At 46.7% G+C, this 26065-nt stretch overlaps 2 protein-coding genes across 7 annotated transcripts in view; both read left to right on the top strand.

The window, feature by feature from the left end:
* Nucleotides 1–26065, top strand: part of LOC120317510 (zinc finger protein 501-like) — a 661069-nt gene that overhangs the window by 374095 nt on the left and 260909 nt on the right. The gene's annotated exons all lie outside the window — the stretch shown is intronic.
* Nucleotides 236–24867, top strand: EGFL7 (EGF like domain multiple 7). 6 transcript variants are annotated; one of them, XM_039364202.1, is made up of 10 exons: nucleotides 244–500; nucleotides 5291–5359; nucleotides 11021–11207; nucleotides 13092–13214; nucleotides 14701–14816; nucleotides 16215–16310; nucleotides 17150–17305; nucleotides 19681–19751; nucleotides 22100–22244; nucleotides 24156–24867. In XM_039364202.1, the coding sequence occupies exons 3-10, from the start codon at nucleotides 11128–11130 to the stop codon at nucleotides 24176–24178; spliced, it is 810 nt and encodes a 269-aa protein (XP_039220136.1). In that variant the 5' UTR covers nucleotides 244–500; nucleotides 5291–5359; nucleotides 11021–11127; the 3' UTR covers nucleotides 24179–24867. The 6 variants fall into 6 exon arrangements, with proteins under 6 accessions (XP_039220135.1, XP_039220134.1, XP_039220133.1 ...); XM_039364201.1 differs by lacking the exon at nucleotides 24156–24867 and having other exon boundaries at nucleotides 236–500; nucleotides 19684–19751; nucleotides 22103–22662; XM_039364200.1 differs by lacking the exon at nucleotides 24156–24867 and having other exon boundaries at nucleotides 237–500; nucleotides 22103–22662.

The raw sequence follows: 26065 nt of genomic DNA, 5'->3' as shown, positions 1-26065 counted from the left end.
TTCTGTATGCGGAGCCCTTCCCTTGATTGAATCTGGCCCCTTCTCCCCCCCCCAACCCCCCCAGCCACCTCTTCCTTTTGGCATAAGATGGCCGTTTCATTCCAAATTCCCTGCTGAGCTGTTGGGTGTTTGTTTCTGCTCGCCCATCTCCTTATCAGGCAACAACATTCACAGGGCTTCCTGTCTGGATTGTCCATCCCAGGTTGGATTTACACAGGAAGGAGGACATAAAAAGCCACCCTTCCCCTTCCAAAGAGACCATCAGTGCTGCTGACCGCCATTGTTCGTGACTTGGACAGGAGAAGCGGAGCAAAAAAACCCCAGAGTCAGCCCCAGCTGGGGTGGGAGGCCTTGAACCATGAAGAAGCAAAGCTCAGCAGATCTTTGGCCAGGTGGCAGCAGAAGGCCAGGAGAGCTGGTGGAGAAAGCCAGGCAGCGTCAGCCCCGTCCTGGGGCCACCGCAGAGGACCACTCTGAGCAGGCGAGAAGATCCCAGCTAGGTATGAGCGTTGATGGTCAAGCTTCCTAAGATGTGGGGCTTTGGGGGACTTCAATGTAGTGGTGGGTCTCCCTTGCTGGTTAACTCTCTTCCTGTGTTGAAGTGAGGACATGCGAGAGGGGTCTGCATCTAGTGGAATGTATTTGCTCTCTAGGAGAGGCTCTTGAGAACAATTTGGGTTGGGTTCACATCACACATTTTGGCTGGTTGCAGAAAGAACGCCACTTTTAGCTTGCATACAAGGCTCCACAGGCTGGGTTCACACAGAGAGAGAGAGAGAGAGAGAATTCCTGAATTGACCATGCTGATGTAAATGCAGCTGCTCTTTCTTTACCTGATTGTTATGCGTGTGCTGTGAACCTATCAAGGGCGCCAGGTTGTGTGCACTTTTCCTCTGAATACCACTCCCATTTGCCTAGCTGCAGTTGGGTCTTCATGTAAATCAGGGGTGCTCAACCTTGGCAACTTTTAAGATTTGTGGACTTCAACTCCCAGAATTCCTCAGCCAGCAAAGCTGGGAATTGAAGTCCACAAGTCTTAAAGCTGGGAATTGAAGTCCACAAGTCTTAAAGTCGCCAAGGTTGAGGACCCCTGGTGTAAATCTTCGGCTAGGTTGTCTGGTGTTTGCTAAGCTAATACGTGTTCACTTCCTAATCCTTCATTCTTTTCTCTAACCAAGAATAAAATAAATTCCACATTTTATAACAGTCTGTATCTTCTTTGTCTTTCAGCCTCATAGTTAGTCTGTCCATCTCTGCACATTCCAATATTTCCGTGATTATTTCTTCTTCTGATGGCAATCCTTCATTCTTCCAGTACTGTGCAAAAATTATTCTTGCTGCTGTGGTAATATGTAGAATTAAATATAAATTCTGCTCATTCATCTTTTCAGACATAATGCCTAGTAAAAAAAAGGTCAGGTTTAAAATCCACTTGGTCGCCCAATATTTTTTCTAACCACATATGTATGCTTTTCCAAGAGGCCTTTGCCTTCCCACATGGCCACCAAATATGATAAGACGTGCCTATGTTATGTTTACATTTCCAACATCTATCTGACATATTTTTAAACATTTTGAGCAGCCAAACTCTTGAACCCAAGGCTGCCTGTGAACTGAGATGGCCCAGGTTCATTGGGAAGGCCAGGGCTGGACTGGCACGAAACGCTTATCCTGGTTTCTAAGTGAACCATCTTCTAGGTTCACGCCACATCCCAAGTCCTGAAGGAACTGAGTAAGCTATGCCGTCCGCGAATGCAGGCACCATCTGTGCTCTGGCTTGGGGGATATTTGGTTCCAATTTCCAATCCCTTCAGATTCTGGGGACGAACAAGGGCAGGTGAGGTCCCCAGAGCTGCATTAAGGGGTGCTTCAGATGGCTTGGCAGCTGCCACTCTGGACTTGTCTCGGCTGCCTTGAAGTAATTATTTTTTAAATTAATTAAGTTGGAAGGGACCTTGGAAGGTCTTCTAGTCCAGCCCCCTGCTCAGGCAGGAAACCCTATAAACCATTTGGGACAAATGGCTGTCCAGTCTCTTCTTAAAAACTTCCAGTGTCGGTGCATCCACAACTTCTGGGGGCAGGTTGTTCCACTGGTTAATTGTTCTGATGATCAGTGTTCCCAGACGTGGCCAGCCGGGCTGGAGAAAGTGTCTGCGGTGAAACAGCTGGGAAATCTTTTTCTGTGCAATAATCTAGGAGCAGCCCTCCATGTCCCAACCCACCTTTGGGGACTTGATGGTACGGGATACCCTGAAAAAAAATGGGGCTCGGGGAGCAGCACCCTCTCCTTCGCCTTGGGAAACATGCTTGCGTGCTTGGTCTCAGTCCTACTGTTTGTCCAGGGAGAATTTGCCTGGGATGCTGTTTGTCTCCAAGGATTTTGAATCCACAACCTAATTTCGACATAGCTCCCACCATTCTATTCTATTCTATTCTATTCTATTCTATTCTATTCTATTCTATTCTATTCTATTCTATTCTATTCCTGTTTCTATTCTATTCCCTATTCCCTATTCTATTCTGTTCTGTTCCTTATTCTATTCTATTTCTTATTCTATTTTATTCCTTATTCTATTCTGTTCTATTCCTTATTCTATTCTATTACTTATTCTATTCTATTCCCTATTCCCTGTTCTATTCTGTTCTGTTCCTTATTTTATTCTATTCCTTATTCTATTTTATTCCTTATTCTATTCTATTCTAGTCTAGTCTAGTCTAGTCTATTCCTTATTCTATTCTATTCTATTTCTTATTCTATTCTATTCATTCTATTCTATTCCCTATTCCCTATTCTATTCTGTTCTGTTCCTTATTCTGTTCTATTCCTTATTCTATTTTATTCCTTATTCTGTTCTATTCTATTCTATTCTATTCCTTATTCTATTCTATTCCCTAGTCCCTAGTCCCTATTCTATTCTACTCTATTCTATTCTATTCCTTATTCTATTCTATTCCTTATTCTAGTCTAGTCTAGTCTATTCCTTATTCTATTCTATTTCTTATTCTATTCTATTCATTCTATTCTATTCCCTATTCCCTATTCTATTCTGTTCTGTTCCGTTCCATTTTCTATTCTATTCTTTTCTACTCTATTCTATTCTGTTGTTCTGTTCTGTTCTGTTCTATTCTATTCTGTTCTATTCTATTCTTCTGTATTCTATTCTGTTCTGTTCTGTTCTGTTCAGCAGGCTGGGGTTTTTGGCAGGACTCTGGATTGAAAGGGCCCAAAATCCTCTGCCTTGGGACTTGGGTGGAACTACCTGGCCTTCTGCAACTTGGACAGGAGAGCTGCGTTTTCGGGGAGAAGAAAAGGGACAGTTCCAACCCATTTTTCTCCTTTCCAGCTCCACACTTTTTCCAAGAAAAACGTTTTTGTTTCTGGACGTGACCTCATCTCTCCAGCCTTCCTTCCCAGTCATGTCTGCTACTTTCCATTCCGGGCTTAAAACATTTGTTTTTGCTCTCTTTGCACATTTACCTGAGAGTAAGAGTGTTCCTCTTCCTGCCCTACCTACACATTAGATCCCTTTTACTCGCTGGGAAGGTCAGCCCGACCCCATTGTTTTAAGGCTGCCTCTGTACTGCATCTCTTATTCCTTTGCCTCTGAGGTTGTGCTTGGTGTCGGCTGTGGGTTAATTGTTGGGTTTCCTTCTTTTGTCCCACAGCCAGCAGCTTATATCTAGCAAGCTGCAACTGTCTCAAAGCATTTAAAATCCACCCCAATCCCAAAGGATTCTGAGCGGTGTCAGACATGGAAAACGAAAAGTGCTAAAATGTGCTAAAATATCACTCACTTTTCCCCCCAGATTCCTTGTCCCCATTTTTCTTTTTTTTTTTTAATTGAAAAAGTTTTATTGACAATTAACAAAAAATAAACCCACTAACCCCCCCAATCCCACCCCCCTACCCCCCCCCCCACTTCCCAGAGCCGAATACAGGATTATTACAATCATATTAAACAATATCTAATTAAATTTAACAAAATATACAATAACTGAATTCATACTTAACCCTTAACTCCCTTAAACCTTAATATCATGATATTATAAACAAATCTATTTTAAAACAATAATTATAAAAAACCATGACAATAAATAAACTAAATGATTTCCATTATAAACTACTATTAATAACAATTATTATTTAAAATTTAATCATAAAATAAGTGAAACTTTTTAGTTCCATATTTAATCTGAATATAATCTATCCATCTTCTCCATACCATAATATATCTTTCTTGTGTATGATCCTTTAAATAAGCAGAAATTTTAGCCATTTCTGCTAAATTAGAAACCTTAAGTGTCCATTCTTCTATAGTAGGCAACAAATCTTTCTTCCAATATTGACCTATCAATAGCCTTGCTGCTGTAATTAAATTCAGCATTAAAATAGTTTCTTTAACATCAAAATCCTCAAAAATCCCTAATAAAAATAGTTGAGGAGTAAACTTTATCTTCCTTTTAAAAATCTTTTGAATGTTCCATCAGATCATAATCCAAAAAGCCTTAATATTTTAACAAGTCCACCAAACATGAAAATAAGTTGCATCAGAACTACCACATCTCCAACATTTAGGCTGTAAGTTAGGATACATACAAGACAACTTGTCCCCATTTTTCTTGAGAACATTTGTGTTACTTTTTGGCCTAATAAAATTCTAATAAGAAGGATGTGATTTTTTTTTATTATTCCTAGCTACTCGTTTCTGACGGGATACGCTGCTTTCAGCTTACTTTAGTTAGGGGGAAGTCCCCCAGTTTCAACACCGACTGTAAAATGACATTTTATTGGGATCAAAGAAAAGGACAGGACTTATAGGATTGGTTTTTCTGAAAGGCCGCAAATATGAAGGAACTGAATTGGAGAAAGCAAAGCCAGAAAAAAAAAAAAGAATAAACAAAAAATGGCTGGTTACCTCCTGTGCATTTAGAAACTTGGAAAACTCAACCAGCATCACCATTTGTCTGAAATGGTATAGGGTTTCCTGCCTGAGCAGGGGGTTGGCCTAGATGACCTCCAAGGTCCCTTCCAACTTTATTATTATTATATTATGAAGAGACTGGACAGCCATTTGTCTGAAATGGTATAGGGTTTCCTGCCTGAGCAGGGGGTTGGACTTGATCCAACTTTATTATTATTATTATTATTATCATCATCATCATCATCATCATCATCATCATCATCTTAAGGTGGTAAAGACCGGAACAGTCAAACACTGGATAACATCATGTCCTAAATAGACACCATTAATACCTGTGCTTTTATTTTGTTTTTGTTTTTTTGCTCTAGCAATAAGAAATCAAAACATCTCAAAAGGAACACATTCTGTTTCATGATGAATAACCAAGCCAGAAAAAGGTAAGTCGGTGAAATTAGTTTATTTTCTTTGCTGGCCATTTAAAAAAAAAAACCTTGAGGTTTCCAGGAATTGCATTTCTGTATTTCTAATCCACCCTCCCTGCAACTGCTAAACTTCAGCTCCCATCATCCCCAGCCAGCGTGGGCAAAAAGGGTTCTCACCCAAATTCAGCAAGTGTCAGAATCCAATTATATTTCAGTTCTGTCTTCATAAGAAGTAAATTGAGGTGGGGTCCTTACAGCACGGTTGGACCAGGTGAGTATGTGGATGGGAGACCACCAGGAAACCCTACAGCTAGGTGCTACCTTGGGAAGGAACTCCCCCCCCCAAGTGCCTGCTTTAGCACCTGTATGGTTGCAAAAGAAAACCCTGGGGGTGTCTGGGAAATGAGCTGTACCAAAGGAAGCGACTGGGACTTGGCTGATTTGGAAAAAAAAAATGGGGGATGGGGGACCACCAGGAAACCTACGAAAACCTTCCTGCCAGAAAGCAAAGGGCTTCGGTCCTGTAAAAGGAGGCGAGCTCCGGGTTGCAGGTGGAGCCCCTCTCTCCAAATGGGGCTGGACCCCCAAAGCTGGAGAGGAGGGTGGAGCCAAGACCCCTTCCAAAGCCTTTGCAGCATCCCCCCACCCCCGCTGCCTTCTTGACCCGGGTTGCTGGCTCTCCCGCGTTCAGGAGACACCCGCTTCTCCTCTTGCTTGCCTTCCCCGGAAAGGCTCCAAGCTACGGGCGGGGGAGGGGGGGGGAACGAGGTTTTTTTTTTTACTTTCTTCCCTTTTTGGAAGGAAAAGCGGGGAGGGGGGGGAACGACGAGGAAGACCCGTTTCTTTCTTGCAATTGAGAGCAGCACCAACTGGGCGGGCGCATCCTTGGAGGTCAGGAGCCGGGGGGGGGGGGAGAGAAAGAGACGAGCCCACCACCACCCCGGGCCGGGCGCAGCGGGTGGAGGGGGGGACCGATCACTTGGGGGGAGGTCCCGCCGTCTGCAGTGGGGAGGTCAGAGCCGGGCAAGCGCGTCGCCAGCCGAGGTGAGACCCCCTGCCTGCCGCCCCCTCCCCAAATCCCCTTTGGGCGAACGAGAGCCAGGTTGGAATGCGGGGAGGGGGAAGAGAGGGGTCTGGCTAGAGCCTGAATCCAGCCAGCAGCAAGTAGCCCGTGGCTGGCCAGGAACTCCGGCTGGAAGCAGGCTGAGCGCGCGGGGGGGGGGATGCTGAGACAATGGGACGCCGGGGGGGGGCCCTGGGGAAGAGAGAGAGAGGTCTCCGGAGGGGGGGCTCTTTCGAGACGGGGGGGGGGCTTGGCTCGCCGGGGTTTCTTTACCTATGGCTCGCGGGCTTGGGGAGAAAGCCCACCGTCCCCTTTGCACGGGACGCGGTCCTCGCACTCCAGTTTGGCAACTCAAGGTCTAAGAAAGTCACCTCGAGGAGCGGCGCCCCCTAGTGGCGGAGACGGGCCGCGCAGCCCAGCCCAGCCGAGCGTGGGAGAGCAAAGTTTTGGTTTGTTTTTTGCCCAGGCCGCTTCGGAGCTGCCGGGGTCGGTTTGGCTCGGACGTGCCCGAGGCTCCCGACCTGCCCAGGGAGAGAATTGAGCTGAGGTCGCGCAGGGCGGACATTAATGAACGGGCAGTTGAAAATTAGTTTCCTGCCTGAGCAGGGGGTTGGACTAGAAGATCTCCAAGGTCCCTTCCAACTCTGTTGTTGTGTTCTATTCTATTCTATTCTATTCTATTCTATTCTATTCTATTCTCAATCAAGATTCTATTCTATTCTACTCTACTCTACTCTACTCTGTTATATTCTTTCTCAATAAAGATTCTATTCTATTCTATTCTATTCCTGTTTCTATTCTAATTCTATTCCTATTCCAATTCTATTCCTATTTCTATTCTATTCCAATTCCAATTTCTTTTCTTTTCTATTCTATTCTATTCTATTCTATTCTATTCTATTCTGTTCTATTCCTGTTTCTATTCTAATTCTGTTCCTATTCCAATTATATTCCTATTTCTATTCTATTCCAATTCCAGTTCCAATTCCAATTTCTATTCCTATTCTATTCTATTCTATTCTATTCCTGTTTCTATTCCAATTCCAATTCCGTTCTATTCTATTCTGTTCTGTTCTGTTCTGTTCCTGTTTCTATTCTAATTCTATTCCTATTCCAATTATATTCCTATTTCTATTCTATTCCAATTCCAATTTCTTTTCTTTTCTATTCTATTCTATTCTATTCTATTCTATTCTATTCTATTCTATTCTATTCTATTCTGTTCTATTCCTGTTTCTATTCTAATTCTGTTCCTATTCCAATTATATTCCTATTTCTATTCTATTCCAATTCCAGTTCCAATTCCAATTTCTATTCCTATTCTATTCTATTCTATTCTATTCCTGTTTCTATTCCAATTCCAATTCCGTTCTATTCTATTCTGTTCTGTTCTGTTCTGTTCCTGTTTCTATTCTAATTCTATTCCTATTCCAATTATATTCCTATTTCTATTCTATTCCTATTCCAATTCCAATTCCAAGTCCAATTCCAGTTCCAATTTCTATTCTATTCTATTCTATTCTATTCTATTCTATTCTATTCTATTCTATTCTATTCTTTTCTATTCTATTCTATTCCTGTTTCTATTCCAGTTCCAATTCTATTCTATTCTAGTGGTGTTTCTAATGAGGGCGAAGGTAAAAAGTTGTTAAGTGAGTTTTGGCCCCATTTTCTGACCTTTCTTGCCATAGTTAAGTGAATCACTGCAGTGCTTAAGATAGTAACATGGTTATTAAGTGAATCTGGCTTCCCCTTACTTGTCAGAAGGTCCCCCAAGGGGATCCCCTGATCCCAGGACCCTGCAACTGTCATAAATATGAACCAGTTCCGAAACATCCGAATGTTCATCACATAACCCTGGGGAGGCGGCAGTGGTCGTAAGTGCGAAAAACGCTTATAAGTCGCTTTTTTCCAGTTACGTTGTAACTTCAAACGGTCACTAAATGAACTGTTACAAGTTGAGGACTGCCTGTATATGTATTTCATACTTCCGTATGTCTCAGGCTTGTTTGTGTGCATGTAAAGCTTTGGTCATCGCACTAGAGGCCACAGTGGCAACTCTGGCTCAGCCATGTGTGTGAATTCAATCTCTGCAGCCTGTTAATCATGGTTTATGACCTAGCACAGGGGTAGGCAACCTTGGCTCTTTTATGACTCGTGGACTTCAACTCCCAGAATTCCTGAGCCAGCCATGCTGAGGGGAAAGAGAGAGTTTTCAAGCTGAGCCACGCTGGCTCAGGAATTCTGGGAGTTGAAGTCCACGAGTCATAAAAGAGCCAAGGTTCCCCACCCCTGATCTAGATCATGATTTGATGAGTTTAGCAGGATAACCAGCCATTCCGGTGTGTTCAACAAACTTATCACTGCAGCAAACGTTAACGTGGTGCCGTGTGTGAACTCGGCCAGTTTTATTCATTAAGCATATTTTCATGCCGCCGCAGTCAAAAAGATTCTCAGTTACTTACATTCAAAACGTCCCCAGTGAAAAGTTTTAAAAATGAAATAACTCACAGTCCAGAAGTCTGTGGTTTAGCTCACGGTGGGAGCCCAGCTGCCTACACGGACTTGTTCTGACAGATATCATAGATTTATGATTTGGCTTGTTGAACAGGCAGTGGCAGGCTGCCTTGTGGGGAAAAAAAAAGCATCCTTGGGAGAACCCACAAGTGACACTGAACCATTTTTAGCCTAAATCAGGGGTAGGCAACCTTGGCTCTTTTATGGCTGGTTCAGGAATTCTGGGAGTTGAAGTCCACGAGTCATAAAAGAGCCCAGGTTGCCTACCCCTGGACCAGGTTATCTGAGGGACCGTCTCTTGCCGGTCACATCCACCTGACCCAGGCAAGGAATGTTGTGGGTCCCGTCCCGTAAGGAGGTACATCTGGCGGGACCCAGAAGAAGGGTCTTCACCGTGGTGGCTCCCTTCCTCTGGAACACCATTCCTCCGGAAATTAGACTGCCCCCCCCCCAGACACTTTCAGAAGGCCCTGAAGACCTGGTTCTGCCAGCGAGCATGGGAAACCCAGAGCAGGATGGAGCCCATGAAGTGGCTGATTTGAGAGTGTGCTATCGGTTATTATTTTATTAATTATTTTTAATTTTTTCTACGTTCTATTTTTATTGTCTGTAAGCCACCTAGAGCAGGGGTGTCAAACTGCCGGCCCGCGGGTCGGATGCATCATAGCGAAACCGCGCCCACCTCTCCATTGCCGGCCACGGCAAAAAAGTCGCGATACGTCGCGACACATCACGTGACGTTGCGAGTTTGACACCCCTGGCCTAGAGTCACTGTGAGCGAGTAGGCAGCTACATCAATTCTCGAAAATAAATAAGTAAATGATGACAGCACCAAAGATCCCTCATCTCAATCCTGTGCTACAGTTATTCTCCCCTGCCGATAAATGTGTTTACTTCAGGGATGCAATTCTGCCAAGGGTGAATAGGTAGGATTCTGCCTGGGGCTGTGGTCCAGGACAGCATTAGAAGCCAACTCCTTGATCTGAGTGGGGTCGACTTCTGGGGTGACCAGCAGGGCTTGTGATCCTGAGGAAAGATTTCTGGGTACAAAAATTCCTTTTCTTTCTGGTTCATCTTGCAGCAGGGGCTGGTTGCGTGGGATCTCCTTCTTAAAAGCTCATTTTTCCTCCTTGGGGCTCTTGGGGCCTGCCTTTCGTCTGATTTTAAACAAAATGTGTGGTGAGTTGAATTATTGCTAAGGATTCCAAGCAAAACCAAAGAGAAAAGATTCAGATGCTTTCTTATCTTTTGCTTCGCTATTGTTAGCTACAACTACTAATAGCTTGCAGATGTTTGGAACGGCATTGTTTCATAATAACTAGTGTGCGTGCGTGCGTGCGTGCGTGCGTGCGTGCGTGTGTGTGTGATAAGCCCCCTGTTAGAATGTATTGATTCAGTGCTTAAATATGTGGCTGTTAACTTGAGAATGGGTTTGCAAATATTTGGGGTCCCGGTGCTGGCACTTCAAAACCGCTTCCATTCTGCCTTCCATTTTTAGCAGGAAGACAAAAAGAGGTTGTGAGAATTGCAGCGAAAACAGGAGTTGTTGCTGGAGGGGGATGATGTCTGAATTTCTGCAGAAGGATGCCTGTCATCTTTGCTTGAATCCTTTCAATACGTTATTTTCTCTGATGACATTGGGACCCTGCACATGCAGTCAGGATCCAAATGTGAGGATTCACACGGAGACGGTCTCTGTATCAGCAGTCTGTTCTAAATGTTGTTGCTAATAAACATTCCAAGTTACTATTTCTCTTCATTTAAAAAATAGTTCTATTTTTGGCTCCTTTTCCACTCAGGAATGTCAAGCAAGGCAAGGAAAATAATTGTGCAAAATTTTAAACGGCATTTTGGCAGGATTATCCACGTGTAAATGCCTGGGAATTACACAACCCCTTCACATTCTCTCCAGATTGTAAATATCTGCAACGTGCAATACGCTTAAGTCAAAACTTAAGAGAAATAGGGCGGCTGGTTTCCAAAGACAGCGCAATTCGTTGCCGTTTTTTTAATTTTCTTTTTGATGATAATTCGATCGAACCTGCTAAAGCTCCTTTTTTTTTCATTCCACTTCATTTTGGTCTTTCTGCTTTTAGTCTTGCTCGCTGAACTGACCTCTGTTGCAGCCGCTCGTGAGAACGCTCCCTCCGTCCTTCATGCGACGGCGTTGCGGTGGTGAAAAGGTCCAGCAAAGGAAAAGAGAATGAGAAGGGGGGGCTGGCTTTGGACAGGGCTCGCCATGGTCCTGGCAGCCACCAGCGTGGAGAGCTTCTCAAGCCCCAGGTGAGTCCCCTCAGCCAATGAAGAGGCACTGCTGGCTGAATTGCAGCAAAGCACTTTCAAGGTTTTCTGCAAAATTAACAGGGTGGTCCAAAAAGAGCCCCCACCCACCCTAGGAGATGAGCACGGGCCAGGGGACAAGTCTTCTGCTGCTTTGGAGAGTAGCTGTGACAAAACGTTCAGAGAAGAGCAACTAAGATGATCAAAGGCCTGGGGATTAAAACATATGAAGAACGGCTGCAGGACTTGGGTTTGGCTAGTCCAGTGGTGGCGAACCTAGGGCACGCGTGCCAGAGGCGGCACTCAGAGCCCTCTCTGTGGGCACATGCGCCATGCCCCGGAGATGGCAACCCTCCCTCTTCAACCAGCCGCCTGCTAACTCACTGAGGACCCACATGGCCAGATGCATCCCAGCACCCATGTGCTCGCTGGCCTCTGTGTGCAGGGGCCGATGGTCTCAGGCAGCAGCCACCCCGGCCCCTGCCTCGCCTTGCCCTGTGACAATGGCACCCCCACCTTGCCTTGCCTCAGCCCGCAAAGACCCCCTGGATCTCCCCCACAGAGACCCCCTGGATCTCCCCCAACCCTGCCCGGCCCCCACAGGCGTCCCTCCCCACGAGCAACATCGAGGTGATCACGCTCACCTTGGCCACACCCACCCAATCTGCCATGACCACCACAGCCACGTCCACCCAGTGGGCCACGCCCACCTGGCGCCCAGCGATAAATTAGTGGGTTTTGGGTTGCAGTTTGGGTACTTGTCTAAAAAGAAGAAATAGGGGAGACATGATAGCATTATTCCAGTATTTAAGGGACTGCCACAAGGAAGAGGGGGTCATGTTATTCTCCAAAGCACCAGAGGGCAGGAGAAGAAACAACGCTTGGAAACTGATCAAAGAGAGAAGCAACCTGGAATTAAGGAGAAACTTCCTAACAGTGAGGACAATTAACCAGTGGAACAGCTTTGCCTTCAGACGTTGCTTGAGCGGGGGGGGGTGGACTACAAGACCTCCAGGGTCCCTTCTAGCTCTGAAAAAAGGAAGGCCATTTCAGCATTCAAGCAGTGGAAAGACATAGCTAATTTTTAAAATAAATTCTACAGACTACGGTCAAAGAAAGATAAATAGGTGGGTCCTTGATTTATGACCTGTTTATCAAATGTTTGCGGTTATGACAGCGCGACAAAAAGTTACTTGTGACTGGTTCTTGCATTTACAGCCATTGCAGGATTCTGCGGTCACGTGATTGCATTCCTGGCACTTGGCAACCTATTTGCGTTGCTTAACATCATGTATTGGAAAGGCATACATAATACCATTCATTTTTTTTAATTTTTTGGTTTTTTTTTTAACAGTTATGAATAACAGCGACGAAATCTTTATTATATTATAATTTAATGCACTTTGCAGTGGTTTATTAATGCCACACCCAGCTTTAATTGTAAATTCAAACCATTTGATGCTCGTCAACATCTCTGAAATTCTAATTCCCATTGTACTTTTATTTTTCATACCTTTTAAGGTGAAATCATCATAGTGTTGACAGTTTTGCATGTATATTTCATAAACATAAATTGCATACCCCTCTAATATCTGTATGCTGCAATTTGCCATTTGCATTTAAGACACAATAAATAACTAAATAAGTCAAAGCAGCGGCCACGCCAGTGTGTTGAAACTTCGCTTGTTTTTTTTATGGGTTTCACACTTTTCTTGCATATAAAACACTGGAGGTCCGTCAATTGCACCATCAGGGGTGTTCTGTTGACTTTTCTGACCTCTGGACATGCCATCCCCTGGCATGAAGTGGTCCTTCCCAAGCATCAGATTGCCAAGGAGCAAAGAACATTGTGACTGACCCCGCGTTGTCCTTTTGTGCTTCTCACAGGTGTGGCGGGTGCTCCATGGAGGTGAGAAGCCACACCGTGTCCTACCTCGCCTCCCGTGTCCAGCCGGTCCACCAGCCCTACCTCACACTGTGTCCGGGAAATAGGCTCTGCAGTACATACAGGCAAGAGGGCGGACAGAAACCAGGGGAATCTTCGGGGCTTCTATCTTGAGCCTCTCACACACTGTAGCGGGGAGTTCCAGAGATTCGCTGCGTGCCATTGAAGGCTACAGCAGCTTCCACCTACAATCCACAGCAGGTTGTTAGAAGGGCGTAGGTGGAAGTTGCCATAGCTTTCAATGGCTTGCAATGAGCCCCTGGAACTCCCTGCTACAAGATGAGGGAGGATCAAATTAGGAAGGCAATGCATCTGCTCTTGCATTCTCCTTTTCGTTTGGATTTGTTCCCTGCTGAGTGCTGATCTGAAGGCAGTGGGACATGTTGTGTGTGTGTGTCGGGGGGGAAACACAACGCTAGCTTCCTCCTCTGCTATCGTCTCCCCCAGAAAGCGGAATTTCACACAATCTAGTTTCTCAACCTGGTCAACTTTAAGATGTGTGGACTTCAACTCCCAACTAGTAACAACTGTGTTACTAACTTAACAACGGCATGATCCACTTAACAACTGTGGCAGGAAAGGTCGTAAAATGAGGCGAAACCCGCGTAACAACTGTCTTGCTTAGCAATGGAAATTTGGGGCTCAAAATTCAAGGACCATCTGTATGCCTCCTTCTTATTTTCCCCTCAACAACAACCCTGTGGAGTGGGCTGGGCTGAGAAAGGGGGACTTTTTTTTCCTTGTAGGTAGCTTTTGGAGTCATTCTTTGCATGTCGCTGTCCCAAAGATGCTTTTTCCAAAAGGCAACTGAACTTCTTTTTGTTTTCCTTTGAAGACGTTTCACTTCTCATCTACGAAGCTTCTTCAGTTCAGAACGGAAGAAGCTTCTTGGATGAGAAGAAGAACGTCTTCAAGGAAAAAACAAGAAAGTTCAGTTGCCTTTTTTGGAAAAAGCCCCTTTGGGACAATCGTGACTGGATGACTGAGAATCTCCAAGGACATTTGCATGTTATTCCCAATCGCTAACCTCCCAAAGATGCTGGGAGTCGGGCTGCCTCTACAACAGTGGTTCTCAACCTTTTTAATGCCGCGACCCCCCAACCGGTCGTAAGTTGAGGACTACTCAACCAGTCGTAAGTCGAGGAGTACTCAACTGGTGCAGCACCATTTGCAGAATGGGACTTTGGGCGGGCTCAGCAGGGCAGAGACAGCCTGGACCATTCCTATTGGCTTTTGAAAGCCAATAGAATTAGACTCTATTCAAGAGAGTCTATTCTATTGGCTTTCAAAAGCCAATAGAATAAGAGGGAGTAGCACAGCTAAGGAAAAGGGGGGGGGGAAATGGCGGACTGCGTTGTTTGGCGACCCCCGTGAAATGGTCGTTCGACCCCAAATGGGGTCCCGACCCACAGGTTGAGAACCACTGATCTACAATGTACGTATAAATAAGTACATTTGGGCTGGGGAACCGGCCCTTTCCCATCTGCTTTTCTCCTGTGAAAGCTCAAAATATCCGCCAAGTTCACCTTTTGGGCTCTGTGGTTTTTGCAGAACTACCTATAAAGTCAGCCATCGCCAGGCTTATCGGAAGATTTCCCGGCCGGAATACGTTTGCGGTCCTGAATGGAAGCAGAGAAGCGCTTTCTCTAGGCTCAGATGTCCCACAGGTGCCTTTTCTTTATGTGAAATATTAACAACAACAACAAAAAAATCCTTTGGGGTCCTTAGAGGAGGAGGGGGGCTCTTGGGTTGCTCGGTGGGGGCTCTGTGTGGAAAAGCAAAACTGATGCTGAAAATTCGGTTTATTTATTTGATGCAAATAGAAGCTCCTTTTCCCCTCTCGAAGCTGCATATCAGACCACGTGGAAACCACTTCTGGACTTTCTGCTCAAAAGAGATGAAAGTGAAATTCTGACTAAGTTTGTAGGTGGTTGTTATAGAAAAGGTTAGGACTTACTGTTTTTGTAGAAGTAATTCTACTATGCCCTGAAAAAAGTTGGAAGTCTCCATCTTCTGTTGAAGAAGAAGAAGAAGAAGAAGAAGAAGAAGAAGAAGAAGAAGAAGAAGAAGAAGAAGAAGAAGAAGAAGAAGAAGAAGAAGAAGAAGAAGAAGAAGAAGAAGAAGAAGAAGAAGAAGAAGAAGAAGAAGAAGAAGAAGAAGAAGAAGAAGAAGAAGAAGAAGAAGAAGAAGAAGAAGAAGAAGAAGAAGTTGGAAGGGATCTTGGAGGTCATCTAGTCTAACCCCCTGCTCAGGCAGGAGACCCTATACCATTTCAGACAAATGGATGTCCAGCTTCTTCTTAAAACCTTCAGTGATGGAACACCCACAGCTTCTGGAGGCAGGTTGTTCCACTGGTTAATTGTTCTAATTGTCAGGAAGTTTCTCCTTAGTTCTAGGTTGCTTCTCTCCTTGATGAGTTTCCATCCGTTGCTTGTTGTCCTGCCTTCAGGCGCTTTGGAGAATAGCTTGACTCCCTCTTCTTTGGGGCAGCCCCTGAGATATTGGAACACTGCTATCATGTCCCCCCTCGTCCTTCTCTTCGTTAAACTAGACATACCCAATTCCAGCATATGCTTTAGCCTCCAGTCCCTGATTATCTTTGTTGCTCTTCTCTGCACTCTTTCTAGAGTTTTTCCCTCACTCTGTTTCCTTCTCTTTTCCCCTTCATCTTCATTTTCATTGGTATTTTATATTAAGAAAAATATTTAATAAAAATTATTTTTTTAAAAAAACACACACAGATCAGGCACTGGCATCTTTGAAAAGCGAATTACAACTTTCCAACCATGTTAATTTCACAGACAGCTAAGCTAACCCGTGGAGCAGCCAAGGCTAGCAACTCTGTCCTGATAACAGGTCACGCCTAAGAGATAGCAGATCATGGCGGGGTGTGTAGCCTGGATCTGCCCACTTCCACCTGTCTGGATGGAAGCGGGATGCCCTTGCCTTCTCTTTGGTTTTGGCTTTCTGCCTCCCCCCCCCCAAACTCCAGTTTCCATCTGGTCTTGTATGAAACCACAGGTTGATTGATTGATGATCCAGCCAGTGTGTTTGTCTCACCGCAGCTCCTATTTGCCGACCGCCCTGCCAGCCCAGCCGGAAATGTTCGCTCCCAAATGACTGCGCCTGTCCTGGATGGACCGGGAGATGTTGCCAGACAGGTAAAGGCCTTTGGATGCTGCAGGTGTTTCCTCTTCTGGAGAAGCTGCAGCACACAGCTCGCAGTTGGCACGTGGGAAGGTGCTGTGAACCGTGAGCCTGGCTCACATCACGAGACTCCAATGAATTATAGTTTGTTAATTGAAGGGAAGTTGGGAAACAAAGAACTCAAGCCTGTGATATATTGTTTGCTCAGAGGCTCTTTTATTTTTTAGACAGGCCCATTTCGAGTGACAGTGTGATGTGGTTTGATTGGCAGCTTGTATGTCTGTTATTCCTCCCCCTCCTCCCCACCCCACTTTGCACCTTAGGAAGACAGAACTCTTGGAATATTTCTTCCAATAGGCATCTTTATTAAGAGAAGATGGTTGCAGGTGTTCTAGACAGGACTTGGGGGCCAAGCCCTATGGTTCAAGGTTTTAAGGGGTTTCTAGTAACCCTACTCCACCCACCATCCTTCCAGTGACAATCCCAGGCGTTACATTTCCACCCCCTTTTTCCTCACTGCTGATGGAAGGGAGACTTCAGAGAGGAGTAGATGAAAGCTGATGGCCCCATTGTTATGGTTAGTCCTTTTGGTGGTATCCACATCCAGTCCCTTTGAAATGTACTGAAGGAAGTGAAGCTCCTTTGTTCACCCCCCTTCCCCTTCATCGTATGACAGAATCCAGAGAGGGCAGAAATGGGGTTTTCCATAGTCGATAGGGATGAAATATAATTGGATTCTGACAGTATTATTATAAACGTGTGCAACGCGAAACGCACTAACCTGGCCTGGGAAGGATGCTGCTTCTGCCATGCAGGGATCCCCTTGGCTCAAAGCTTCCTCCTCTGTTTTTAGACGTGGACGAGTGTGCGGCCGGGAGACACGGCTGCAGCCAGCTTTGCATCAACACAGCCGGAAGTTATCGCTGCGCTTGCCATCCAGGGTACGGGCTCCATGCGGATGGACAATCGTGTCAGGCTCTGAAAGTGCCCCCCACCCCAGCTCCCGCAGGTGAGACCAGAGCTTGCTGGCTCAGTCCTTGTCTGGCAGGGTGATGGTGAAGGGATTCAGCCTCTGTGGGCTTGCCCACCACAAAATGCAGAGGCCAAAAGGTGACTTTGAGGTGGAATGTGCATGGAATTTCTTCTTCTTCTTCTTCTTCTTCTTCTTCTTCTTCTTCTTCTTCTTCTTCTTCTTCTTCTTCTTCTTCTTCTTCTTCTTCTTCTTCTTCTTCTTCTTCTTCTTCTTCTTCTTCTTCTTCTTCTTCTTCTTCTCCTTCTTCTTCTTCTTCTCCTCCTCCTCCCACTTGGGCCCTCCTTCTGGCTACTTTCCAGTGACTTGTTTTGGCTGACCAAAACTAAGGGTCCAGAAGAAGAATCTGCCTTGATGAAAACTTGAGTTTATTATGCAAGAATGGTGTGCCTCACCTGTGGATAGGTGGATAGATTGCTTGGGTTAGAGGTCTCACCAGGAGCTGCCTCCCCCCAAGTAGGATAAGAAGATGAATTTCTTGCTCCCTAAATTCTTGGGAGGTGCAACCATAGCTTATTTTTCCAGGGTTTCCGCAGTATGATAAACGAATCCATTAGCTGGACTAGTGTACAACTTGATTACATTTTAATCCATCAACTGTAGTCTGCTTTCTGGATGCAAATACTAGCAGTCTTTCTCAACTCTGCCTCTTTAAGATGGGTGGATTTCAGCTTCCAGAATTCCCCAGCCAGCTTTGTGGAATTCTGGGAATTGAAGTCCATCCATCTTAAAGTGGCAGGGGTTGAGAAACATGACTCTAGACTAGAGCAGGGGTCTTCAAACTTGGCCCTTTTATGACTTGTGGACTTCAACTCCCAGAATTCCTCAGCCAGCGTGCACGCTGGCTGAGGAATTCTAGGAGTTGAAGTCCACAAGTCATAAAAGGGCCAAGTCTGAAGACCCCTGCACTAGAGGCTTCACCCCCAGGGCGTTTGGTGTGGACCCACCCGGTCCTCAAAGAGGAATGGCTGCACTGCTTCTTGTCGCTTCCAAATAATGCAGAGGTGTCCAACTTCTCCAAGCATGTTCTCAGATGCTACGTACAGCCTTGTGGGAGAACTCAGTTTTCCTTGGCTAGACGAGATTAAGGTGTCAGCCCAGCTTGTGCAGCACACCCAAGATTACCTGGTCCATAATCCTGACCCCACACAACTGACCTGGAGTTCCCAAACATCGCTTTTAATGCTGCACACACCTTCCTGTAGCACCCCAGGGTCTTTCTCTGGCTTCAGAGGGACCTCCTGCTTTGTTCCTTCCTTCCTTCCTTCCTTCCTTCCTTCCTTCCTTCCTTCCTTCCTTCCTTCCTTCCTTCCTTCCTTCCTTCTCTACGTCGCACCCCGAGCTGGAAGAGGAGACCCCCACCAGCCCGGGCTGACCGCGGCTCATTATTACTTTTGGTACGCGCTGTGCCACTTCAAACTCGTACCGTGAGTAATAATGCGCAGAGGGCCAGCCTTTACGCCGGAGAGGAAGAGTGGAGCACCGTGTCACCGCCAGCCTTCGATCCGTGAACAGGGAAGAGTTACTTAAGCGACGGCTGATTTCCTGCACTCCCTTTGGCAAAGAAAGGGAAGAATGATTTTAAGAGGCTGGGACATGTTTGCTTGGTTTTCATGCAGGAGTTCAAGATACAGTGTTCCACCCAAAAAGAAGCTTGCAAGGTAGGCGGGGTGGGGAGCCAGCAAGCGGCTAAAGCCACCAGGTGAGCTTTTGTGGATGAGGGTGGTCTTGAACCCAGGTTTCCCTGCTTCCAGGCCAACAACTCAGCTCCACACCAAACGGACTCTGCGAGGGCAGTGGCACTTGCAATCCTGCCTGGATAAACAGAGTGTCAGATAGATTGGAATCCTAATGAATAAAATGTCCACCCATTTCTCCACGGACAGATCTTTCGTGGTTAACATCTCCACAGTCTTTGCCCAACAGGGAGAAAACCCCATCATCACTAGAATAGAATAGAATAGAATAGAATAGAATAGAATAGAATAGAATAGAATAGAATAGAATGGGATGGGATGGGATGGGGTGGGGTGGGGTGGGGTGGGGTGGGGTGGGGTGGGGTGGGGTGGGGTGGGATGGGATGGGATGGGAACTATGGCCCCTTCATCACTCGTGGACTTCAACTCCCAGAATTCCTGAGCCAGCCTGGCTCAGCTTGGAAACCTCTCCCTTTCCCCTCAGCATGGCTGGCTCAGGAATTCTGGGAGTTGAAGTCCATCAGTCATAAAAGAGCCAAGGTTGCCCACCCCTGTCCTAGAATAACAGCAGATGCAAACCTTCTTGGAAGCACTGCGAGGTCTGTCCTTAACCAGGTTCTCACAAATGTTTTTCTGTTTCGTTGTGAATTTGTGCAGCAGGAAGTGACGACCTTCCCGTTCAAGAGGAAGTGAGAGAGCTGAGAAGCCGGTTGGCAGCTTTGGAAGAAGTGAGTCTCTTTCTAGTAACCCCAATTGGACGAGGGATGGGGGTGCTGGTCGGGGGGATAGAATAGAATAGAATAGAATTTAGAATAGAATAGAATTATGGAATAGAATTATAGAATAGAATAGAATAGAATAGAATAGAATAGAATAGAATAGAATAGAATAGAATAGAATAGAATAGAATAGAATAGAATAGAATAGAATTAAGGAATAGAATAGAATAGAATAGAATAGAATAGAATAGAATAGAATAGAATAGAATAGAATTAAGGAATAGAATAGAATAGAATAGAACAGAACAGAACAGAACAGAACAGAACAGAACAGAACAGAATAGAATAGAATAGAATAGAATAGAATAAGGAATAGAATAAGGAATAGAATAGAACAGAATAGAATAGAATAGAATAGAATAGAATAGAATAAAGCTGGAAGGGATCTTGGAGGTCTTCTAGTCCACCCCCCTGCTCAAGCAGGAGAACCTATACCATCTCAGACAGTTGGATGTCCAGTCTCTTCTCAAAAACCTTCAGTGATGGAGCGCCCACAACTTCTGGTGGCAAGCTGTTCCACTGGTTAATTATCCTCGCTGTTAGGAAGCTTCTCCTTAATTCCAGGTTGCTTCTTTCCTTGCTTAGTTCCCAACCATGGTTTCTTGTCCTGCCCTCTGGTGCTTTGGAGAATAATTTCACCCCCTCTTCTTTGTGGCAGCCCCTCAAATACTGGAATACTACTATCCTGTCACCCCTTTTCTTTAGACTAGCCAAACTAAGGTGCACATAAAGCCAGAGGGTCAGGCAGAGATCAGGGAGAAACATCTGCTCAGTAGTTAAGACGATGGACTTTAGTTACTCCTACGTTGAGCTTCACTTTTGGAGTCTTCACAAACACAGCTGTGGAGTTTAGTTGGCAATGGTGCGTATGTGGTTGATTCTTTTGAGATCCTTGCTTCACTCCCGCCTGGTTGATTCTCTTGGGATGTCTTGGTGGTCTCCTTTCCAAGGACTAACTGAGCTGACTCTCTCCTTGGCTCTTTCTAAACGAGGCAGCTCTATACTGCCACCTACTGCTGCTACTCATACTCAGCTCATGATTTACGGTAGAGTAGATCAAAGATCACCTCAGATGGGGACTGCAGCCAAGATATTAAAAGACGCTCCTGGGGAGGAAAGCTATGGCAAATCTAGACAGCATACTAAAAAGCAGAGACATCACCCTGCCAACAAAAGTGCGTATAGTCAAGGCCATGGTTTTCCCAGTTGCAATGTATGGCTGTGAAAGTTGGACCATAAGAAAGGCTGAGCGCCAAAGAATGGAGGCCTTTGAACTCTGGTGCTGGAGAAGACTCCTGCGAGTCCCCTGGACTGCAAGGTGATCCAACCGGTCAGTCCTGGAGGAGATCAACCCTGACTGCTCTTTAGAAGGCCAGATCCTGAAGTGGAAACTCAAATACTTTGGCCACTTAATGAGAAGGAAGGATTCACTGGAGAAGGGCCTAATGCTGGGAAAGATTGAGGGCAATAGAAGAACGGGATGACGGAGAATGAGGTGGCTGGATGGAGTCACTGAAGCAGTAGGTATGAGCTTCAATGGACTCCAGAAGTTGGTAGAGGACAGGAAGGCCTGGAGGAACGTTGTACATGGGGTTGCGATGGGTCGGACACGACTTCGCAACTAACAACAATAACAAGAACAGAATAACAGATTTGGAAGGGGCCTTCTTAGGTCATCTAGTCCAACCCACCTCCCCACCCAATTTAACACACAACTCTCTTTTCTTGGCTACAATATGGAAGTGGCTTGCCTTTGGGGAATTTGTTTATCTAGGGCAGGAGTAGGCAACCTTGGCTCTTTTATGACTCGTGGACTTCAACTCCCAGAATTCCTGAGCCAGCCATGCTGAGGGGACAGGGAGAGGTTTCCAAGCTGAGCCATGCTAGCTCAGGACTTCTGGGAGTTGAAGTCCCCCAGTCATGAAGGGGCCATAGTTCCCCCATGCTGGCTCAGGAATTCTGGGAGTTGAAGTCCACGAGTCATAAAAGAGCCAAGGTTGCCTACCCCCGGTCTACTGCTTAAAGCGCCTGGCTAGAAACCAGGAGACGGTGGGTTCTAATCCCACCTTAGGCATGAAAGCTGGCAAGTTGACCTTGGGCCGCTTGCTCTGTCTCAGCCCAGCCCACCTCGCAGGGTTATTGTTGTGAGGATAACAGAAGGAAGAAGGAGTTATTAGGTATGTTCACCACCCTGAGTTAGCTCTAAGGTAATAAAGGCAGGATAAAAATCTCATACATAAAAAAAAAAAAAAACCCTGGCAGGCAGCTGGGAGTCACGCTTCTCCCTTTCTTGGCAGAAGTTCCAGCTCGTTTTGGCACCCTTCCTCAAGGTGGACCCGCCTGGCGCCGGAGAGGGCCTGCTGGTCCACGTGATGCAGCAACTGGACCGAATAGACTCGCTCAGCGAGCAGATCTCTTTCCTGGAGGAGCGTCTGGAAACCTGTAGGTGGCCTGCTGGATGTCCTTCCCTCCCTCTTTCCAAATCTCGTCTGTATGGCCTGGATCCATCACAGGGTTTCCGTTGGACGGAAGCAGAGTGGCGCAAAGTGCAGGCGGGACTGAGGCACGGGTGGCTGGTCTGTGCAGCGCTAAAGGCTCTTCTGGGGTTCTCAAGAGCCTTCCACCCCCTTTCCACACATTCAGGGGTACCATTGCCCCAGATCAACCCCAGGGATTCCTTCCCCCGGTTTGCAGGCGGGAGGTCTGCCTAAATAGCTTTAATGCAACTAGGAGAAAAAGCAAAATTTTAAGAGAAGGGAGTATTTGAAGCTCAGGGTTGAATTGTGGGGTTCTTGATGCTCTCTCAGAGTCTGGTTGTAATCTTGCAGACATTTCATGGCCCAATTAGGTAACATCATCAGTGCTAGAAGGGAGGGGGGTTTTTTGGAGTGGAGGAGGAGGAGGAGGAGGACGACGACGACTGTGGGGTCCTTGGTGGTCTCTGAGTTTAGTTGTTTTCTTGCAGACATTTCATGGCCCAACTAGGTAACCTCATCAGTGCTAGGAGGGGGGTTTGTTTTCTGTTCATATATAGTGGCTTGCCCTGTCAGCAATGTTCTTCTTGGTAGTTTCTTGACTTGGGTGTTGTTTATGGTTTGGTTATTGGTCTGACCTGGCAATTCCTGGATATGTTTACTGTTTACTGTTCTTGAAACCTGAGGCAATAAACAATACCCCCATCATGGAACTAGCAACTCAGACAAACCACCCAGCAGTAATCAACAGCCCGCTCAAGGAACCACCAAGAACAGGCCCACCAACACTGACAGGGAAGCCATTAGCTTCCAAGCAGAGCGCAAACTCCATCCCCTTCTAACACTGATGACGTTATCTAGACGGGTTATGAAACGTCTGCAACAGACATGTCAAACACAAGGCCCGGGGGCCGGATGCGGCCCGCGACGTGGTTTCATGCGGCCCGCGAAGCCATCCTGGAAACAGTGAGGGAACGGCCCCCGCTGCCTTGGCCCTGGCCCAGGCCGGCCGGGAGCCAATGTACAATTTTGTGGTGGCCATCTATGCTGAAAGGCATTCAGTCTTAGCTCCGCAAGGCTGGCTGGAAACAGCGAGGAACCAGCCCCTGCCATGTCAGCCACGTCCCCTGGGTGCATGCTGGGGAGGTGTCTCCCTTTGTGAGGAATGAAGAAATGCACCATTGCCTGGAAGTGGCCAACACATGGCCCTCGCCACTTCACATATCCAGCTTGATGGGCATTTGCCCTGGTCCCCCCCCCTTCTGCCAGAGACCCTCAGATCTGTCCCACTCCTGCCCAGGCCCCCACAGGCACCCTTGACGCGAATGATGTAGAGCTGGCCATGCCCACCCAGTAGGCCACACCCACTCCATCCACGCCCACCCAGTAGGCCGCACCCACTCAGCCCCCCAAGAGCAACCATAATGCTGAAATTGAGTTTGACACTCCTGGTCTGCAAGAAAACAAACCAAGTTCACAGCTCACCAAGGATCCCACAAAGCAGAGTTTGGGATGGGCGACGGGGGTCGGAGCTCCTGTTTTGCTCCAAGGGCGCCAGTGTTTCTCAACCTTGACCATTTTAAGGCGTGTGGACTTCAACTCCCAGAATTCCACAGCCAGCATTGCTGGCTGTGGAATTCTGGGAGTTGAAGTCCACACGCCTTAAAATGGTCAAGGTTGAGAAACACTGCAAAGTCCAAGCTCTTTTGAAAGAGCTGAGAGATGCTTCCATCCCTAGCCTAAAGTCAGCTCTCCCTCTCCTTGTCCCGTCTCCTTTCTCTTATTTCGCCCTCCCAGACCCTCCCCTTGGAAAGCATGAGCAAGTGCCCCCCCCCTGCCCCGAGGTTGACTTTGCCATTTTGCTCCCCCCCCCCCGTAGGTTCCTGCAAGAACCAGCTCTGAGGCTGAAGGAAGGATGGAGGTCCTCACTGCTCCCGCATCCCGTGTTTTTCCGGTGTGTGTCTCTCCGTTGAGTAGCAACTGAGCCTTGTTCCAGCAACCCAGCCAAGCAAAGGCAGCGGAGAAGATTAAGAGGCTGGAAATATCACGTTCTCAGCAAGCCCACTCCTCCAGCTGGCCGGCTTTCAGGAATGGTCACTTCTCCCAAACCCGTGGGCCAGAGGTTGTGGGAGGGAGACAGACAGCCTCCAGGCAAAACATCCCTTGAACCAGAAAGCATCTTGTTGCTGAATGGACAGAATCGGGAGCAGTGGGCTGGTCTCGCCTCCCCCCCTCCCCCAGGTACAAGGCAGCTGTTTAAAAAAAAGGGGGGGGGGCTTTGTCAAAGCTCAGAAGCTGCTCTTTTCCAGGCTGTTACCCCAAAATATCTTGGCAAGGCAGGGTTATTTTCGTGGGGAGGGTGGCGCTAAACCAGCTCCCCCCCCCGTGTAAATGCACCGTTTGTGTCCTGCTTGCTTCCCTTTCCAATTGTAGGCAAACTCCCAGGGCGTTTCCCATGTCCCTCTCCCTTTTTAAGAAAAATATAGAACAGAAAGGTAGGGCTGGAAAGGGACTTTGGAGGTCTTCTAGACTCTAGTCCAGGGGTAGGCAATCTTGGCTCTTTTATCACTCGTGGACTTCAATTCCCAGAATTCCTGAGCCAGCCGTGCTGAGGGGAAAGGGAGAGGTTTCCAAGCTGAGCCATGTTGGCTCAGGAATTCTGGGAGTTGAAGTCCACGAGTCATGAGGGGGCCAAAGTTTCCCTCATGCTGGCTGAGGAATTCTGGGAGTTGAAGTCCACGAGTCATAAAAGAGCCAAGGTTGCCTACTCTTGGTCTAGGAGGCTCACCACTTAGAACAGGAGGACTTAGGACAGGGGTAGGCAATCTTGGCTCTTTTATGACTTGTGGACTTCAACTCCCAGAATTCCTGAGCCAGCGTGGCTCAGCTGGGAAACCTCTCCCTTTCCCCTCAGCGTGGCTGGCTCAGGAATACTGGGAGTTGAAGTCCACGAGTCATAAAAGAACCAAGGTTGCCTACCCCTGCTCTAGTGTATACCATTCCAGACAAAATCCCCATCTTTATGATTAATATGATCAATCAGTCAGATCTCAGGACTTAAGCCAGAATAGCAGAGTTGGAAGGGACCTTGGAGGTCTTCTAGCCCAACCTCCTGCTCAAGCAGGAGACAAATGGCTGTCCAGTCTCTTCTTAAAAACCTCCAGTGATGGAGCATCAACTGCTTCTGGAGGCAAGATGTTCCACTGGTCAAGATCCTAATCTATCTTCCAAAGTGTTGACATCTCCTTCAGCTTTGTGGGAATTGATACCTTTCCTCCTGTGCCCTTTCTAAACACGGTCCTGATTCTAGTAAAGCAGTCCGAATCCACCCACGGGCCCATCCCTTTCAAAAATAGGTAACATGGGCAGTTTGTCAAACAGTCATACAGGAACCCAGATTCTGCCCATGTTCTGCCTTATGCATTTTCAAAAAACGTTGTTCATGTGATTAACGCAACCGCTGTTGAATTTTCCCACTCCTTCCCATGCACCCAGCGCCCCACAATAGACCGGGCCACCCGTAGCCGAGTGTGCTGAGTTCCAAATCCCTCTTGGCATAGGATGATCTCTAGGTTGTTGTTAGTTGAGAAGTTGTGTCCGACCCATCGCGACCTCATGGACAACGTTCCTCCAGGCCTTCCTGTCCTCTACCATCTTCTGGAGTCCATTGAAGCTCACTCCTGCTGCTTCAGTGACTCCATCCAGCCACCTCCTTCTCTGTCTTCCCCTTCTTCTCTTGCCCTCCATCTTTCCCAGCATTAGGCTCTTCTCCAGTGAGTCCTTCCTTCT

The sequence above is a fragment of the Crotalus tigris genome, unplaced genomic scaffold (genome assembly GCF_016545835.1).
Source record: "Crotalus tigris isolate CLP2741 ecotype Arizona unplaced genomic scaffold, ASM1654583v1 scf7180000019692.1526454, whole genome shotgun sequence".
In the NCBI taxonomy this organism is placed as follows: Eukaryota; Metazoa; Chordata; class Lepidosauria; order Squamata; family Viperidae; genus Crotalus; species Crotalus tigris.
Note: the sequence above shows the minus strand (reverse complement) of the source record. Positions and strands in the feature narration are given on the sequence as shown.